This window comes from Mchenga conophoros, linkage group LG23 (assembly GCF_057382185.1).
Source record: "Mchenga conophoros isolate Kocher_MC1m ecotype Shallow Benthic linkage group LG23, M_conophoros_male_GT1.1, whole genome shotgun sequence".
NCBI classification, from domain to species: Eukaryota; Metazoa; Chordata; class Actinopteri; order Cichliformes; family Cichlidae; genus Mchenga; species Mchenga conophoros.
The window spans coordinates 10,811,436-10,830,380 of NC_140547.1; the positions used below are offsets into that span (position 1 = coordinate 10,811,436).

The 18,945-nt window shown below is 43.8% G+C and overlaps 1 protein-coding gene and 1 long non-coding RNA gene across 6 annotated transcripts in view; one reads left to right on the forward strand and one right to left on the reverse strand.

Moving 5' to 3' along the window:
- Window positions 1-912, reverse strand: part of nfia (nuclear factor I/A) — a 155,922-nt gene extending 155,010 nt beyond the window's left edge. The window contains exon 1 of one of the 5 annotated variants that reach the window (XM_085263616.1): window positions 528-912. In XM_085263616.1, the coding sequence (XP_085119742.1) occupies window positions 528-623 (96 nt within the window). In that variant the 5' untranslated portion in view covers window positions 624-912. The remainder of the gene's footprint in view (window positions 1-527) is intronic. The other 4 variants (XM_085263615.1, XM_085263617.1, XM_085263621.1 and 1 more) reach the window with 4 other exon arrangements.
- On the forward strand, window positions 757-2,315 carry LOC146546732 (uncharacterized). Its single transcript, XR_014890605.1, has 3 exons — window positions 757-1,086; window positions 1,192-1,305; window positions 2,196-2,315. It is a non-coding gene; the product is annotated as an uncharacterized LOC146546732 (long non-coding RNA).
- Window positions 2,316-18,945: the final 16,630 nt, after the last annotated feature.

Genomic DNA, 18,945 nt, shown 5'->3' on the forward strand with positions numbered 1-18,945 from the left:
AGATTATTTTAATGGAAACTCTTCACCTAAAATCTCTCTCCTTGGACCGGGAACTGGCGGCGGCAGCGGACGGCACAGTATGACCGGAGGAATGCAGAGTTCTCGGAGCTGTTCGGCAGCGTTAAGCCGCCGTTGTGTCCCCGCGCTCAGGCTGGGGGAGCGGGAGCTGCAGGTGCCTCCGCCCCGGAGCTTCAGAAAGCTCCGTGGGACCACGGCGGGTCCGCCGAACCTTACGCGTCATCACGGAGCAGCCGACCGGGGCCGGAGCCCAGCTCGTCCCGGGACATCACGGTGAGGGAGGGGTGAGGCGGGAGTGTCCGCTCCGTAAGTACCGGCAGGAGCGCGCGGACACGGACGCGGAGCCACTTTATCCGCGCTTTGACAAGTTTGCGCTTCTGAGTGGAGAGAAGCTCCGACACCGCGGGAGGAGCAGAGAGGAGCAGAGAGAGGAGCAGAGGGGAGCGGGGGTGTTTGGCGGGAGGAAAAGAGAAAGAGAAGAAGGAGGAGAGCAGCTCGTGCCAACTCACCATCCACCACGTCCTGGCTGAGATGTCGTAGCACAGCTGCCATTTGATGGATCCTTCCGAGCTTTTCCCCGCCATCACGCTGTCCGCGAGCCTCATCTGAGAGCGCGCTCACCGGACATGAGACACCTCACGGAGAAAACATTTGCTCTGGCATGTTGGGCAACATGTAGCCGCAGCACATGGAATCATGGGAAAAAAAGCGCCCTGACAATGAACCAATCTCCTGCAGACCCCGTGGCAAGGTGAGCGGCAGTCATCTGCTGCGAGGAAAACACACCCCCTACACACACAAACTCACTGCACAAGCAGACACACACACTCACTGCATATACACGCGCACACACTCTATACGCCCACAACACACACTCGCTCACACGCGCGCGCGTTCGAGCGCAGGAATGACGAGCCTTTTTACGCATCGTCGCGCGCCTCGGGTCGCTTCTCCCTTTCTTCCTCCTCCGGTTTAATTAGGGCTTCTTCATCATCATCATCAGGAGCAGAGGAAGAGGAGGCGAGCTGAACTTTGCAAACTTCTTCTTCGTGGTCACTTTAAAGGCAGGTAAGAGGGAGGGAGGGTGCACATGGAACTGCTTATCATGCTTTGTTTTGTTTTCATCCGCTGTGAGCCCTCCACCTCCTCTTCCTCCACCTCCTCCTCCTGCAGCCGAGCCTCGTGTGTTTTGGCATAAATACCTCCAGACCGAGGGGCCGTGCGCGAGTGGACCCTGGACAGAGCGCACCTCTCCCGGCCGAAGCTTCATCATCCCGAGCTCAATCAGTAAGTTTGCTCCACCATCATGCACCTCACCTGTAGGAAGGAGACAGCAGGAGGCTCAAGCTGAGGCTCAGCCTCCTCCAAGCCTAAAAATGAACAGACAGAGAGGGTTTAAACTTAAACTTGAGACTAAAATTAGCTTGACTGGTTTTTATGTTTATTATTGATGTAAAAATAAAACTTTCTGACAGATGTAGCTTTAGTCTTTAATTAAACTTTCATATTTTTGTTTAGGAGGCTACAGCCATTAATAAAGGAGCTGCTTTCATATTTCATATATTTCCAGATGAGACAGAAATCACTGTAAATTATGATTTCTTTTTTATTTCAGTCTAAGCCAAATTTATTCTTATTTATTTTAGTGTGAGCGTAAAACAAATCTGAACAACAATCTGACAGGACAGTTTATGTCACAGCCACGCTTTACACCATACGTAAAATCAAAGTGTAGAATTAAATTATTTTTATAGCACTGTATATTTATATAAAAAAGAAATATGTATTTTATAGTTCTTGGCTGTGAATATTTTAATGCCAAAGCACTTCCTGTTTGTAATTATTTCACATTTATAGAAAGAGAAAAATTATTAAGCTAAATCAATAGGAAACATTGATAAATATTCGTCCTCATCATACATAATAACTTTTATTATATATATGTATAATGACACAGAATAGGAAGGAATTAATTACAAAATGATGCAGGTCTTTAATTATTCTTTTTTTAATAATAAAAGCAAGTGATAATGGTCAGGTGGCATATATTTCTGTTGTGTACTCACTGTGTGTATGAATATTACCTTTATTATTTTATGTTTCTCTTTTTGTGGAAATGCAGGTAATTAAACTCTGGAATCGTCTTTGTACATGTCTCTGTTTTTATTTCCTCTCAGGATGGACTGAGCGGCGGTGTCGTCCCATCACATGTGCTTCAGCCCTTCAGCCTAAGAGAGCCTCGCTCTGTGTGTGTGCGTGGGGGGGTCTGAGCAGGCGGTGTGTGTGTGTGTGTGTGGGGGGGGGGGGTGTCTGTGAAGCTCAGGTTCCTAATCAGACGGGGAATACCTGAACCAGGGCAGAGCCGCCATCAAACAGTTCACCCATTGTGGCGGCCAAACGGAGGAATGCGATTCGGCCGGAGATACGTCGGAGGGGGGGAGGAGGGGCTCTCTGGAAAATTTGGAAGGAAATTAGAATAAATTTGGAGAGCCCTGCAGTGAAAGGTTGAATCAAGTCGGGCTTATGGAGCATGCTCAGGTGCAGTTATCGTCTGTGGTGCTGTTTGGGATCATCTAGGACACGTCGTTCACGGGGAACACGAGGAACCAGCTCCGTCTTCCCTGCTGACAAACTTTGTGACTCCAGCCACGAGCGTTCGACAGATGCTGAGCGGAACTGTTTTCGTAGGCCAGCCCTGGCGTTAGCATCGCTCCACTTCCCTCCACATGTGCGCTGAGGATGATCTCTGAATTCAGACTTTATGAAGCTTGCGTGTTTTTTTCACTCAGAAACTTTCTGCAAACTAGCACAGCTCTCACAATTTTCAGTTCCCGACAACTCGGCTGCCTGTCAGGTTTTATCAGGAATTTTCCTGTCAGATGAATTAATAATCGGTCAGAAATACTTCCTGTGCATTCAAGGGGCTGCATGAACTTGTTAGTCAGGCTCCTTTTAATCAAATCATATCGTCAAAATCTGCAGATCTGTGTCTAACGTTGCAAACACACACACACACTGTCAGGTTGGTCTGGAGTGTGACTAACCTGAGTAGTGCCAGCACCAACAGTCGTGGTTTCTTCCTCAACCGGCATCCACACGGCGGTGTAGGTCGCGGTTACACGTTGCTTCGGTCGATTAGTTATTTTCCAGTTTATTCTAAGAAAGCCGACACAAAACTGCTAGTCATTCACATGAAAGTGAACAGTTGGCAGCACTGCCTTCTGTTTGCGTCTGATTCGCCGATTCGTATCCTAAATTTGTGGAGAGAGATGGACGAGGCGAGGCCTGCCGGGATAGGCAAATACCTGAGGCCGTTTACCATTAATAGAATAACCTGACTAACACAGACAAGGACCTTGAAACACTTCCCTTGTTTTTCCTGATGATTTTTATTTTTCAAAGCCAGACGTCACTAAGCTCTTAACCGAGACGTCAGGAACCAGGAAATGTAAACCACTTTTAAATACTGGCTTTTAGGGCCAATTCCTGTAGCAGCAGAGACCCTACATTTATAACTGTTGTGACAAATACATTTATGCTCACTGTATTTCTGCAGTATCCCTTAAAATTGTTAAATGTTGATTATAATGGTGACCTATCCAGTTTGTGCCTCTCCATGATAGCTGGGATGTCAGTTTTAATTTTAAGTACGCTGTCTGCTACCCAAACGGACCCATCTCAGCTCTAATCCACCTGGACTTCATGATTAAAGGTACAGTTACACTTTTCTCCTGTAAATTAAACCTGTTTTAGCTGCTGATGTAAAATAAGTGAAAAGTCTCACAGCAGGCTGTGAAATACTCACCAAACTGTCCCTGAAGTCCACTCCAGGTATGAGGAGGAGGCCTTTTACCTCAAAGTTCCAGTTTGAACCAGAAATGGGTTCAACGCTTGGAGACATTTTCAGCTCCTCTGTGTTTCGTTTTGGCCAACTCGCTCGGCTTAATGAAAACATCGTGGACAGAGTGAAACATTTTCACCACACGTTTCAAAGCTTCTTTTTTCTTGGTCTCTTACCGCTGAGTCCATTAGAGACGTCCTTTCACGTTTCAAAGTCACGAAAAACCGCCATTAAAAAAAAACAACTATTAAATTATTCAGCCGTGGAATAATTTACCACAAGTTCACCTTTAAAATTTGGATAAGTTAATCCTAATTACTTACACATACTGAAACAAATCATAAATGTATTAATGTGTTAATATAAATTTAGCTTAAACTATATTAGCCTAATCGTTCGTTTTTTTAGCATCATTTAAACAGTTAGCTAACATTCACATTCAAGCTAAACTCTACAATTTATTTAAGAAAAACTTAAATAAACAATTTCACATGTTCAATATGTAAAATTAACAGCTGAATAAAAACCTGCACAAAAAGAAAAACTGAATATAAACTAAATTAAACTTTTTCTTCAACAATAAAAGTGAATTGAAAAAACTTTAGCTGGTAAAATAAAATGTTGATCAATACTAATATAAAACTGAATATACTAATTTTAACTGATATTAATACTGGTCACATTACGTTTGCACCTGTGAGCTGCTTAAACCAAATATATCTCTTACCATCACCATCGTAGCATACACGTGTCTCTAACTCCTCGTAGAAGTGTTCATCAACCCGGAGGAAATTTACTATATGAACTGCTCAGGATATTTATCTATGCTTTGGAAATAATTCTTAAAACACACAAAAACACTTAAATCTTTACAATGATTTACATATTTATATATGTAGTAGCTGATGTCACAGGAATGATGACATTACGTATCCATTATTTGGAAATAAACGTTTACTATGGGTGGGTTGTTTTTTAATATTTATAGCAATAATATGCTCTTGTACGTTTCCGGAAATACACATTAAATCTGAGCAATCTTATTTTTGTTATTGAATAAAATTATGCAAGTCTATTTTAAATGTTAGTGGTCGATTTAAAAAAAAAACTATAAGTGCCTAATGTTATTACTATTATGAATATGAATGGTGCTACATGCATATATATAATACTGAAATTGATTGAAACAATCACCCCCCCCCCCCAACAAAAAACAATTATATTAAATATAAACGTTAAAAAGCGACTTTTGTTGTAAGTTATGTATTTTCAAAAATTATGAAAAAGTGTTTACGTTTTACTTTGTAATGAAGTTCAGATTTTAATTCAGAAATGATGTCTGGTCTGCATTCACACGTGCGTCAGTGGGTCTAAAAAATAAACATCTGTCAGTGCAGCAGGCTCCAAACTGTGAGACTGCCTGAATATTAATACCTCCTCACCGCGGGGAGCTGGGTTTAACCAGGAAGTGATGATGTTGTGTGTGAAGACCTGACTGGATGTCAATAAAAGTGTGAAGTTTTCTTCTGTGTGGCCCTTTCGTGTGTCAGATGAGTGGGACCTTCACGCTTTGCAGTACCTGCACACTCTGAAGCAGCTGCCGGGCTTTACCTCAGCTCCCAGCAGAAGGCGCTGTTGTGTTTCTTGGACCTCCTGTGCTCACCTGCAGAAGAAAGTTGGCACATTTGTCCTTATTCCACCTGATTCTGCTGAGAGTTCTACTCACCTGCCGCAGGGCAGTAATTTATTCTCTCAGAATAAACACAAAACTGACGGTGAAAAACGCATCACGTTCATCATCATCATCACTCAGTGGAATCATTTATTCTTGCAGGGCAGAGATTAGATGGATCTGTGTTCATCTACTGAAAACGTGACTTTTTCTGCAAACATATTAAAAAGTAATCATTTGGGAGCAAAAATGAAAACCTTTTTAAAATCACACTGCGGACACGCTGATATTAATCAAATAAACACTTACTTAAAAATATATTTGTTCCCACATATTATTAAGGAATTCAGACAATGAGGTGTAACTGAAATAAATATAAAGCACATTTATATTTATACGGAACATATTCTTTTACGTTAATTTTATTATATTTCCACAGTTAACACATTAAGAAAGCACCGGTGTTGCGTTTCACGGGGCACACGGCTCATTTTTCAATATTTTTCTGGCCTCTGTGAAAAAGCACAGTACAAAAATACACAGAAACAAGTGAAAATGCTGCAAAACCCAAAGCATGAACAACAAGCTTTCATGTCGACCACAAACTGTCAGCACGACGAGCCGAGAACACATTTCTCCAATTTTTCCACTAAATCCAATAAGTTACCCAAATATATGTGTTTCACTTCCTTCCTCCCCCGAACTACAGAGACAAAAAGACCTGATTGTCAGCAGCTGTTTTTCCCATTGCCCCCCCCCCTCTTTGCGCAGCACGGTGGCGCCCCCGGGCGTCGCAGCAGGAGCACCCTGCCACCCACCCGTCTGTCCGTCCACCCGGCCGCTGAAGCTCACCGAAGCCAAAGCGTCCATATGAGGACACACTATCAGGGACATTTCCCCGAGTAGCTCGCCAGCTGTCCCCGCAGCACTCGCCACATCAGCCATATTAAATGACCCTTTGTCTTCTTCCTGCTCCCTGTCTCTCGTGTATTCTCGCACCTAATCTTCGCTGTCTGGCCGTGCAGCACTTGCAGAACATTAGAGGAGCATTTAAACGAAGCGTTTGACAAAAGCCAGGAAGCCTGAGCTCCAAACAACAGTGTTTGTTTTCATGCCTTTCCCCCTTGTCCTGATTACTGTCAGATGCCTTTGTGTTCCAGGTGGCTGAGGCTGCAGAGGGAAAACCACATGCAGAAACAAACACCACACATCCTCCTTTATTCCCGCTGCTGTCAGCGCACACATTCAGCACACCACCAAGGGTAAAAGAACCACATGGCCATGGAATCCACAACAGAACTGATTACTGTCTCCGGGCCGCTGACGAATCAGCACCAGCTGAAAGTGAATGAGATCACTAGTGGTATTTAACCTGTGTTTCTCTCAGGGTTTGCATCCAATAAAGGTCAATGCTGCTGCTCACAGAAAAACATTTATGATTTTCTGATCCTGACGGAAATCGGCAGGAGATCCTCCACAGGTCCAGAAGTGTGCTGGTCTCATATATCTGAGGCTTGGGTAGCAGGCTCCTTAAAAGTACTGAAAGCTGAGGTGTGGACTCTAAAGTGGAAACTGTGTCAGATCTGTGTATTCGCCTGCGAAAAATCAGAAAAATCTAGCTTGATCTGAAAATCAAATATCAAAACAGTGAGTTGCAACAGGAATATGACCATATTAAACAAATAACAACAACTAAACATATTGTTTTCATCTGGTCACATAATAATCGTATGAAACTATTCATTTTGATCTGGGGGATTTTTGAATATGACCAGCAATTACAACTGCATTCTTCACTTTCACATCACTTCCCTCAGTTTCATCATTTCAGTTTCTTTCCCTTCATCCTCGACAGGTCTCGGCAGATTCCCGTCACTTCCTGAGCCTGGTTCTGCCGGAGGTTTCTTCCTGTTAAAAGAGTTTTTCCTTCCCACTGTCGCCAACTGCTTGCTCACGGGGGTTGTTTGATTGTTGTAAAAGCATTTCTGCAGAATCTGGTCATCATAATGGAAAAAGTAAACTGTGGACACAAAGCTGGAAGAATTCCTCATCAATCTGTTGCTCGTGACTAATTGTTATTAACCAGGCCTTCCACTCCTTCAGGAAGTCATTTTCCAGAACATTTCCAATGACAGACAGATGCTATGAACATATGTGTTAATCTGTAATTAGACAACAAGATCGAGACCTGGAAAATGTTTTCTGTCACATGTTGAAAAGTCGGTTCTCTTCAGTTCCCATAAAATAAATCAAAGCAAATAATCACAGTGTGATTTTTTTTAGGATTGTGAGTACAAACTGATGGGATGGTTCTGAAATACTGAATGCATTACACTGGGAGGGGTGCTGGCACAGTTTGGTCTGTTGCTCTTTTACCTCCTACAAAGCAGAAACCACTGCCAGAGAGATGAAACTGGAGGTGATGGTGAAATCTGGAATAAGGCTGAAACAAATAGAGGATAAACTAACAGGACCCGGACAGCAAGAAGCATTTAACCACAGAACTACAGCAGATCACAGAAAAAGAAATAAAGAATAAAATCTCTCCAGTATGAAAGGATTTAAGTCACTACACCAAACATCACACACAATAACTCCTGAAACAACATGACATCTGGAACCAAACTGTGGATAAATCCTGTAAAAACAAGAAGAAAACTCACTGGTGCGACTGGACAGTTTTAAAAAATCTTTCTTGTCCAAATAATTTGGAGGAATACTTGGAAGTAATTTAGTGGCCATCATGTAAATCTAAATATTTTTTGAGCTGATTGTTCTAATGTACGGACGTGTCCTGAAGTCACCGCGGAGGCAGTAACGAGGACCCGATGGACGCGTGCTCTGACGATTAGAAACATGCTGCATCTGGTTTACGGAGCACGAGAAACAAATGAGCACAATAATGACTTCATTGTTCCGCAGCAGAGAAACAGACGCTGAAGCACTCGCACACAAACTACCTGACATGCTACTTCCCGTCGGCCTCCACACGAAGAGCGTCTCCGCTCTCACGTTTACTCGCAGGATACCCAAACGTCAGCGCACTACCCTTACACCGCCATCGCCTCGATGTAACCGTCACCTGTCCGCATGGTTTCATTTGTCCGAGCTCGTTTTTTCTTGTCTGATTCTTTTTGTAACTTCTTCCACACGAGTTTGCTTCATGAATCTGCGTCCGTGTCAAACAGCATTACTGTTGTTATTTTGCCGCCGCAGAGCACAAACAGCCATCCAAACGCTGTACAGCACACCTGTCAGTTTTCCAGCTGTTCCGAGACACGAATATTTAGATCACCTCTCAGGATGAGGAAAACAAAGATGTGTGAACAGACTGCAAGTTTGTGGTACTTCAGCAATCCTTAAACATTACAGTCAGCAAACCCAGAGAAACATGTCGGAGAGTTTAGCTCTGTGCAGCAGGGAGAAAGTTGTTCTTACTCTGGAGGACAACTGTGATATCTCCTGGTCACGTGGCCTCTGTTACACCTCACGGGGCTCCTGTCCTTATGAAGGTAATGTAAACACGGATGATGGTGGCTGACGGTTTCTGAAGCCAACAGTAAAGAATGTGAAGCTGTCTGGAGAGCAGATGGCTGCCTTTCCCTGAACTGGAGGTTTCTTCCAGTAAACGGTGAGTTTTTCCTTCCCACTGTCACCAAGTGCTCGCCCATAGGGGGTCGTCTGATTGTTGGGCTAATCTCTCTATCATTAAAGGGTCCTTATCTTACAATATAAAACGCGTTGAGGTGACTGTGTTGTGATTTGTTGCTATTTAAATAAAGTTGAACTGAATTGAAATTGAATGAGTACGTTTGTGAGGGGTGTTGTTTTGTTCTCTGGTTGTTGGTTTGTTCCCAAGAAGACTGTTGATGCCAGAGCTGCAGAGCTGCTGAGAACCACCTTAGACAAACAGACACTGAACATCAGCACAGTCTTACACCATTTCTATTCACGGTTGCACTGCATCCTGAAGCAAGCCGGTCCAGTACATGGTTTGTGAACACAATAGTTGTTGTGATGGGTCTAGATTTCATACATTACATCTCAGTAATAATAATGAAATGCTGCAGCGTATCACTCCTCAGTCAGAGATTCAAACAACAATGTGGAGACATTTCTCACAAAACAGGCGGTGCAACCACAGCTCCACCCAGCTGGTAAGGTACGAAGCTACAGCCATCTTTCACATCTGCCATCATTTATTTTCATTTGTGGGGGACGGGGTCGTGTCACGACTTTATTTCTTTAATTACATTTTCTTCACTTTCACACCGATGCGCTGACAGTCTGACAGTGTTAATAGATATTCTTCTAATTAAATAAATCATACTAAATAATAACACAATAAGCATGTTTGTCAAAATAAAATTCCTTTAATAACAAAGAGAAAAAATTCCTTTAATAACAAAGAGAAGGTGTGAAGTGATTTGAGTGATGTAGATGGTTCCCAAAAATAAATAAAATCCGTTCTTGTAGTAAAACGTGCATCAAAACAAATGTTTTAGTTCCTGTTTCTGAGTGAACACGGATGCAGGTTAATGTATTCTGCTGGAAAGCCTCCAAACAGCAGAGCTGCCACCTCCACTGTACAACAGCTGCTGCTCTTCAGCCCGAGTGTGTGTGTGCGTGCATGTGTTAGCCATGAGCACCATCTGCCTCTCCATCACTCAGAGCCAAGACGTTTGGTCAAAGCGCTCGGCGGCGAGCTTGGACGTGGTTGTGAGGTTGGGCGCTCGTCCTGCTCACCGTGTTTGCAGGTTGTTCTTTTCTGCCCGTTATCAGCTCATGGGTCACCTGAGCGCTGCCTGATGACATGCTCTCCCAGCGGAGACAAACAGGATCGTTGTGCATGTAATGACAAAGCTTCAGTTACGGAGGAATGGCAGACCTGTTATGTGCACAGTATGTCTGAGCTGAATGCAGCAGGCTTTATTTCCACATTCACTTGTGTGATGTGTTGTTATGGGAACCTCTGAACCCCCCTTTGCATCCCATATGAAACTATGTAAGACTTTAACCTATTTTTACATTCAAGGGAGATCTGTTCTGCTTCTTCTGCTGTTCCAGTGATTGATGTTCACATTAAATGCATCCGCAGTTTCTAATAACGAGGCCAGTGCATGTGCAGTAAACCTCAGGCTGCTCCTAAAACTCAGGTTAATCAGTTTTTTTCCTACTGTTGGAGCTGCATGATGTCATAACAGGATAGCGGTAATGTGGTCATTTTGAGCACAGAAGCCCCTCCCACCTGCTGTTGAAAAAAGTTGGTAGATTTCTCAGAGTGAGATGAAAAAGTCTTAAAATGGCACCAAAGTAAACTAGCTGGGAATATAAACGGACTTTACATTTGCTCCAGCAGAAAGAAAGTGTGTCACGACCAGAGTCCAGTTTTCAACTGCTGCTGTGGCTGCGTGGGCTTTCTGCCTTGAGGCCGTCATGTTGAGTTGATGAGCTGCAGGATAAACAGGTCACGGGGAGAAGTTACGTCCTGTTCTCAGGTGTTGCTGCTATTTTGTCCACCCCCGGTCTGTGTAAATGTCACGGGCTACCTGACAAAGCTGCTCAGAAACAAACAGCTTCACGTGCAGATTGATGAGGAGATTTCTGCATGTCCTCTTCAGATGGCGCCACGCCGCGTCCTTGAAGGCTATTTATACCCCGCAACCTTTCGCTGTGTCTTAATGGATTATCAGAAGGCACTCATCAATTCTGCTGGGTGAGGCCTGACGGTCACGTTGGCACCCAACATGAAAGTTTTGGAGTGATTTTTTCCTGACAAAAACACACAGAGGCCGTGCACCTCCCTCCACAGAGGCCCTGAAGACAGCAGAGCAGCAGCCAAATGACGCGTGGTGGCGTGGGATGCCAAAAGAGCCACGCTTCCTCCCCTAAAACAAGACATTGTGCAGTTTGTGTTGGCATGCGAGCAGACAGGCGGGGCCGGTAGCCAGAGCATCCCCGGCTGTGCTGATGTCCATCTTGGCACATCACAGCCGATCAGAGAGAGTGGCGGTGAGTGTCAGCCAAACTCATCATCCTCATGTCCTCTGACAGCCAGGATCCTCCCACCCCCGACAAGCCCCGCAAACCTCGCTCCTCCACCTCGGCCCCAAACACCACTGCACACCGACGGCATGTTTCAGACACAAGGCCTTGAGTTTACGGTCAGAAAAATAAGACAGGAAAACAGCTGCTGCTGAGAATATGAGTGCTAACAGAAAAAAAAAATTCTTATCACACATAATTTTATTAATATTATAACATCGTATTCGTGGAAGGCAACTGGTAGCTGTTGTCCATCAGGGTGATGCATGTGTGCAGCCGACATGCTGCTCAGGGGGAGCTGGCTGCTGTCTAAAGAGGCAGACATCTCAGTGCAATTAAAATCATTCATCAATATACTAATCTGAGCCTGCTGCCACAGATTTCTTCCTGTGAAAAGGGAGTTTTTCCTTCCCACCATCACTGAGCGCATGCTCAATATGATTGTTGGATTTCTCTGTATTATTGTACCTGGAGGTGACAGTTGTTGTGATTTGGTGCTATATAAACAGTGTTGGTCAAGTTACTTGAAAAAAGTAATCAGTAACTAATTACCGATTACGTCCCCAAAAAAGTAATCCCGTTACTTTACTGATTACTTATTTTCAAAAGTAATTAATTACTTAGTTACTTTTTAAAAACACGATTTACAACCTGAGTAGGTAATAAAGCGATAGATCTTTCAGCCCAATTCTACTTTTTCTGCATAATCCATCATACAAAATGTAATCAAATGGAAAAGTCTCTTTTTAAAACTTGTTTTACTAGTTTTAACCTTTTAACTTTATGCATCCAGCAAAAATGTAATTATATGCAACATTCACTGACTGGAAGAAATTTGTTTAACATTTAAACTTATTTTCTGCACATTCCAGCACATAAAATAATTTTTTTTTGTGTTTACACTCAGTCTTTCAAATAGATGCAAGTAAAACACAGCAGAAAATAAATAACATCAAAGACTCAGCAGTCCTGTTGCTCTATTTTCACCTGTAAAGCAGGAGTGGCGTAGGTGGTCAGTGGAAGAATTCGCGAGTTTCTCTGTGAGTTTCCCATTACGTGGTAGCGCACTTGGTGCTTGCTCGGAAGTTTAGGGGTTTTTTCGCTGTAAAAAGAAGTTTTCTTCCCACGCTTTAAACGCTGCACGGTCATACTCTCTCCCGCACTCGATATATGATCCATTGTTGATCTGCACACAGCTGTTGTCACGAATGTCGCACTCGCTTACGTCACTGTCATGAGACATTCTCGCAAAAAACTCACGGTTTTAGTAACGCAGTAACGCAGCGTTCCTACAGGAAAGTAACGGTAATCTAATTACCGTTTTTGCAATAGTAATCCCTTTACTCGTTACCTGAAAAAAAGTAATCAGATTACACTTACTGCCCATCTCTGTATATAAATAAAACTGAATGAAATAAATCTAATATTTTTCAGTTTCACCATTTCAGACTGATGTCTGCTCCACAGAACATGCTTTTCTTGAGATAGCAGCACAGTCGGTGGTTCCTCTCTGGCTGTCTTCCACAGCATGTTTTTTATCCCATCTTACTTCTCCTACACCAACCAGTCGCGGCAGATGGCCGCCCCTCCCTGAGCCTGGTTCTGCCGGAGGTTTCTTTCTATTAAAAAGGAGTTTTTCCTTCCCACTGTCGCCAAATTGCTTGCTCATAGGGGGTCATACGATTGTTGGGTTTTTCTCTGTATGTATTATTGAAGGGTCTACCTTACAATATAATGCACCTTGAGGAAACTGATGTTGTGATTTGGTGCTGTATAAAATGAGGACATGTTTCACATATTGAGGAGATGCAGCAGCACAGTATTTAACCAAATCTGGTCTAAAGCAGAAGATCAAATAAAGAATAAAACTGAAACCAAGCTAGCTCAGAGGTTTCATGTCCGTTCAATAATAAAGTTCCTGCTACCTGAAGCACATTTCCAGCCACTGGGACTGTAGCCTAACCAAACCTCTTTGACTTATAGATGACAGGTTAATAAGAAGTGAATTTAACTGCTTTTCTCTCTAATCATTTTTTGTGGTATGCTTTGGTTCTTGATGGTCAGTGCTGCTGGTCGCATCGATTTCGATCTGCTATAATTGCAGGTTAGTGTCTTCATATTCTGGCAGCCTTTTTAGACCACTAACCCTGGTTCAAGTCAGAGCTCTCTTTAACTTTCTCACATTTTTAGACTGAACATGCAATAATTCTAAAAGCCAGCATGTTAAAGGTTTGCATCTTTATTTCAGTGCTAACTAAAATATGATCACACTCATGCAGACTGACGCTGCTTTTCACACAGAGAGCATGAGACATCAGTTAAACTGGCCATCGCTCAATTCGGATTTGGCTTTTTGAGGTTCTTCCCCTCTTGGGCTGCGAGGCAGTGGCTGGCAGCAGCTCTTGTCCTGGCAGCGCTGCAGGGTTTCTCCAGCCAGAGCAACACAACAAACACTTCTCCACAGCCCGGCCCAACACAGCGAGATGTTCAGAGTCTTAGCGGTAAACTGGGCCAGTTTAGGAACACGTGCAGCCAAAATGATGTGACGATTTCAGTCTGTGCTAACAGAAACACAGCCTTCATCATTAAGACCGAAGAACAGCACCATGCAGGCTACCTGAAGTGGACTGAACCATCAGAGAAGTTTCTCGTGTGCATGAAGAATCAGTAGATTTAAAACTTAAAGATTCACGTCACATATGAACTACAGAATCAAATGTCTGCAGCCTCCAGCTTCAAGAAAACCTCTACAGCAAATAACCACACACTCGCTCTGCTCTGCTAACAAAGCACAGATCATTCATGCTGCAGGGTCAAATCCTTTCATTAATGCAGCAGATGCCGATCACTTCTCTTAGAACCTGCCTGACCCAGCAGGCGCAGCAGACTCAGCTTAGCATGCAAAGACTCCTGGTTTCATCTCAGCACATCATCCTGGTACAAATAACAAAATGCTATAGAGCTACTCGCCACACTGCGTTAAACATGTACAGCTAGCTAGCGTAGGCTTCAGTTAACGTGTATGATGTAATCGGCATTAATGACAAGGTTATCTGTAGTTTAATGACACGTCCGCAGTGACGATTGTTAGCAGGCTGATTTCGACTTTCACGAACAGGTTTTGTCTCTGTGAGCTCTGACTACAGAGACGAAACCTGTAAGACATCACTAAGGTTATTTGTGGAGAAAAAAGCGCATCCTATTGACTGATCCTGATTGGTTAAACTAAAAAAAAAGAACAGGATCCTGTCCTTAAATGGACATCGAGCATCTCAAATCTTTGTTGTAAGATCAGATCTTAAATGATCCGATTGGTGCTCTGGCTCCAGGCTAAAAACATTTCAGTGAATTTTGTGGGAGGAAACGGTTTCTTTAACCTCGGCTTTGTACATCACTGAGCTGCCGTTCTGCAGAAACTTCTGAGCAAACCTTTCCCGGTTATCTGAGGAGAGGAATCTGCACAGGAATGTCTGCTTTACTGTATCAACAGCGGAAGACCTATCTGCTGTAACGAGGAGGCCGCTGGTTTAAAATGCTGTTTTTGGGATGTGTGTGTGTGCGTGTGTGTGTGTGTGTGTTGGGGGGTTTGGGTGAAAGCTGGATCTAAGATTTCCTCTTCTCAGTATAATGCCTCTTTTGTTGTGACTGCAGATTAGACGCTGGAACTGAAGTTCACAGAGTAGCTGCTCTCCCCTGAGTGGACGGCCTGAAAGCTCACTTTTATTCCTTCTACCTTTGAAACTCTCCTCCTGCTTCAGCAGCCGGCCCGGGCCAGGACGCTTTCATCTGCTGATTTGGTTGAAGCGGGCAACTAACACTCCATCGCCTGAATTAGCCCGTCCATCCCGACAACAATACAGCCGAATCTTCTTTGATATACGATCGTCGGCTTGTCGTGATAGGAAATCTTCAGCGGGCATTTGTGTAAAATAAGCTGTCTGCTCTTCTTGGTTTCTCTTAAAGAAAAACTCAGACTTTTTCATCTGCCTTCAGCATCCAGGCCTGGGCTATCTGGGAGTTTATTTCTTGTGTATTTCGACAGATTTATATCTCAAGCTTCGTTAGTGTCTAATTTTTGAATCTGCAGGACAGCACCGACACAAAACCACCAAACGCTTGATTTATTCTCCACTTATTTTTGCCTCTGTCTGACAGCTGATCCTGTTACACAGAATACTTCACCTGTGACCTCCAGCTTAACTCGGACATGTAGCGATATGGATTCCAGGACAGGTTTTTGGAGCTGCCATGTGAAATTCAGTTCAGTTCAGTGTTATTTACATAAGCACGCAGCGACAGTGGGAAGGAAAAACTATGTAGGAGAGGCAGGTTCATGGAGGGGCGGCTGTCTGCCATGACTGGTTGGAGGTGAGCGGAGGAAGAGAGCCAGAAACTGGGTGAGACTGGGCTTAGTCCTAACTGGTTGAACTCAGAAAAATACCACTGAAGAAAACCCCAAAACAACAACCAACTGGCAGATTTGCATGTGGCTGCACCTTTTCCTGCATGTTATACCTCTTTTTCCTCACCTTCCCCCTCTGAAGACCAAGCTGTCACCTTTTGATGTATTTAGCAAGCATAGACTGTAAATAAAGATGCCGTATCTTAAAGGTTTGCAAAGTGAAGCTAGAGCTGAAGAGGATTAAACCTGCATCCATTCTAATGTCCAACAGGGGGAGACTCTTCTGATTGTAAAAAGAAGTCTGTGAGGAAATGATCTTCCTGCTCACCTATTCTGATCTCACTGATCACTTTCCCGATGAGTTTTGAGTCAGAAAGCAGTGCAGGATTTAGGGTGGGGCTACAAAGGTGCACACATGAACATGCAGTTTGAGATCCACTCTGATTCGTCACATCCAGAAACAAAACACTGAATCTTAGAAATTTGAAGTTACTCAGATGATCATTACTGCCACACTTGCAGTGCACAGGTCATATAAACTGAAAGTTGACCACAGCTGGAACAGATGTGCACTCCATGAGTGGCCATGTTATAATAAAGAGGATCAGGAAAGCAGCGCAGAAAGATTGAGCCTCTAAAGAGATGAAATGTTGTATTTGAATCAAGCTGAGCTGTATTGATGAACACTATCGTCAGCTCGTTATATCATGCTACAGAAAGAAAACACAGACTAATGAACGTGGGATTATGCCTGCAGCTCCTAATCCTGTCGTCACGGAAACAATCGAACAATCGTCTCACTACAGACACGTGTCTCTGGTGTTCCTTGAGCTCAGACACTATCTGTCTACCTGACAAGGTCACTGCTGGACCTCGTCATGTTCTCCTGTTAATACTATTATTTTTTTAAATATTTAATTTTTGGCCTTTACTACGAAGGACAGTGAAGAGTGATGGGAAAGAACGGGAAGCAAGAGGGTAAGACATGCGGCAAAGGGCCACGGGTCAGAGTCGAAACTGGGCCAGCCGTTCTCTGCCTAGCAGCATGTGGTCGCCTGCTCATGCCGCTGAGCTAAACTGGCACCCGAGTTATTATTTTAAATTAAAAAATAAATAAAAAATATAAAACAAATCCATGTTTCTAAAGCTTTGGTGTCAATTTCTGTTTCAGGTCACCGGTTAGGCGTTAGATTCATGAAGCTTTAAACACTTTAAACACATGGAGCCCAGCACATAAGTGACTTATGCTTAAATACCTAAAAGTTCATTTAGAAGTGTTTTAAAGTTAATCATTTGTTTTAAAACACTAGCTGTAAAAAGGATTTTCTATATGTTAATAAAACTGAATACAGCTTTGTTTCGTACCTACCCTGCTGAGCTGCACACTGTCAGTATTGGTTCTTGGTGAACTTGGTGAAGCTGACCTTGTAGAGAGCGGCTGTGCGAGATGCGGAGCCAAAGCTGAAAGACGGCAGATGACACCTGTGAAGAGCAGTGAATACGTGACTGTTACCATGGCAACTGCAGAGTTTGGTTTAACAAGTTTGTAGATATGTGGAGGTAAACGCATCTGAGGTTTGTTTTGGACTGTCTCAGGCACAGTGTTAAACATGCTAATAGCGGATAGCAATGTTAGCACGTGTACCACCTGTAGCTGTGTCCGTTACCATGGTAATGTGTTTCATTGTTGTAAGTCAGAAAAAGCTCAGTGAACTTGACACGGGTTTAAAAGCTTCATTAAGTAAACGCACCGAGAAACATTTGTGCACGCTCGCTAAGCTACAGCAGCAGGAGGCTAACCTCCTCCTGATGGAGCACAGACGGACCCAGATGTTCGCTTTCTCCTGTGGGGATTTCTGTCGCTGCACCCTCTCGTCCTTCTCTTCGATGGTTCCTCCAGGTTTCCATCACTAATTCACTACCAGGCTGTGACAGCTGACTGTCAGGAGGTCGTGAGTAAAACTGCTGCACGTGCACGTGAGAGGGTCTCATAGTTTCGGACCAAAATGCACACAAACATGCACACAGGGCTGCAACCTTTCACTTAATATTAAAGGACTCTGACTGCAGTACAACGGTGTGAGAACTTTTTTCTTAGTCATTGGGAGTATTGGTGTCACGAGTGAGTGAGTGGTGCATGTGTCTTAGGGGCTGGCAGTGTTTTTCCTGGGTCCACCTGAGGTGGACCTGTGACTCATCAACTTCAATCAGGAAGCTGCATTTAAACCCCGCATCCTCATCTCTCCTTTGCTAGTTGGTCAGTTGCTAATGGTGGTAACAGGCCGCATACCTCAGTGTTTCTGTCTGGTCAATGTTTTTGCCTTACTCGTTTCTACTTGTGTTCACAGTTTTGCCACACCACTTACTCTGCCAAATGGTTGGCAGCTTCCAGCTGGAAAATCTCTTCACTTGCAGAAACTGCGGCGTGAAGATTTGGATTTCCTTCGCCTCTGCTGCCTGCTTCGGGATTTGGACTCACAGGCCAGATAATCCTGAACCCTTAATCGCTCTGTCGGACCCACGACTGGAGAACCGCCCCGCAAAACCACTCCTCTGATTCTCCGCCTCGGTCCGCCTCACAAACCCTGTTCTCCCTTTGCTCTAGAGACCCTATGCTCCTGCTGTGGACAACCCATTTCCCATGCCCCTCTTGCATCTCATTGTCTCCCTGAGAAGTTTCCCTGTGTCCGTTCCACGCCACTCCACTGACACACAGAATATTCTTGAGTGCTGTAAATAGTAGTGTTAAGTCATATTGGGTTGTGGTGTGTTTGGTGTCTGTAAATAGTTCTACATCTCACTGATAAACAAGTTTAACCTGATTGCTGAGTTTACTGAGCCTGCTTTTCAAGCCTGCTTTTCAAACCCGGACTTTTTCAGTCACTTTTTTCACTCACTATGTGTTAACAGACCCCTCTGCATTGAATCATACTTGTTATTAATCTCTGTCTCTCTTCCACTGCATGT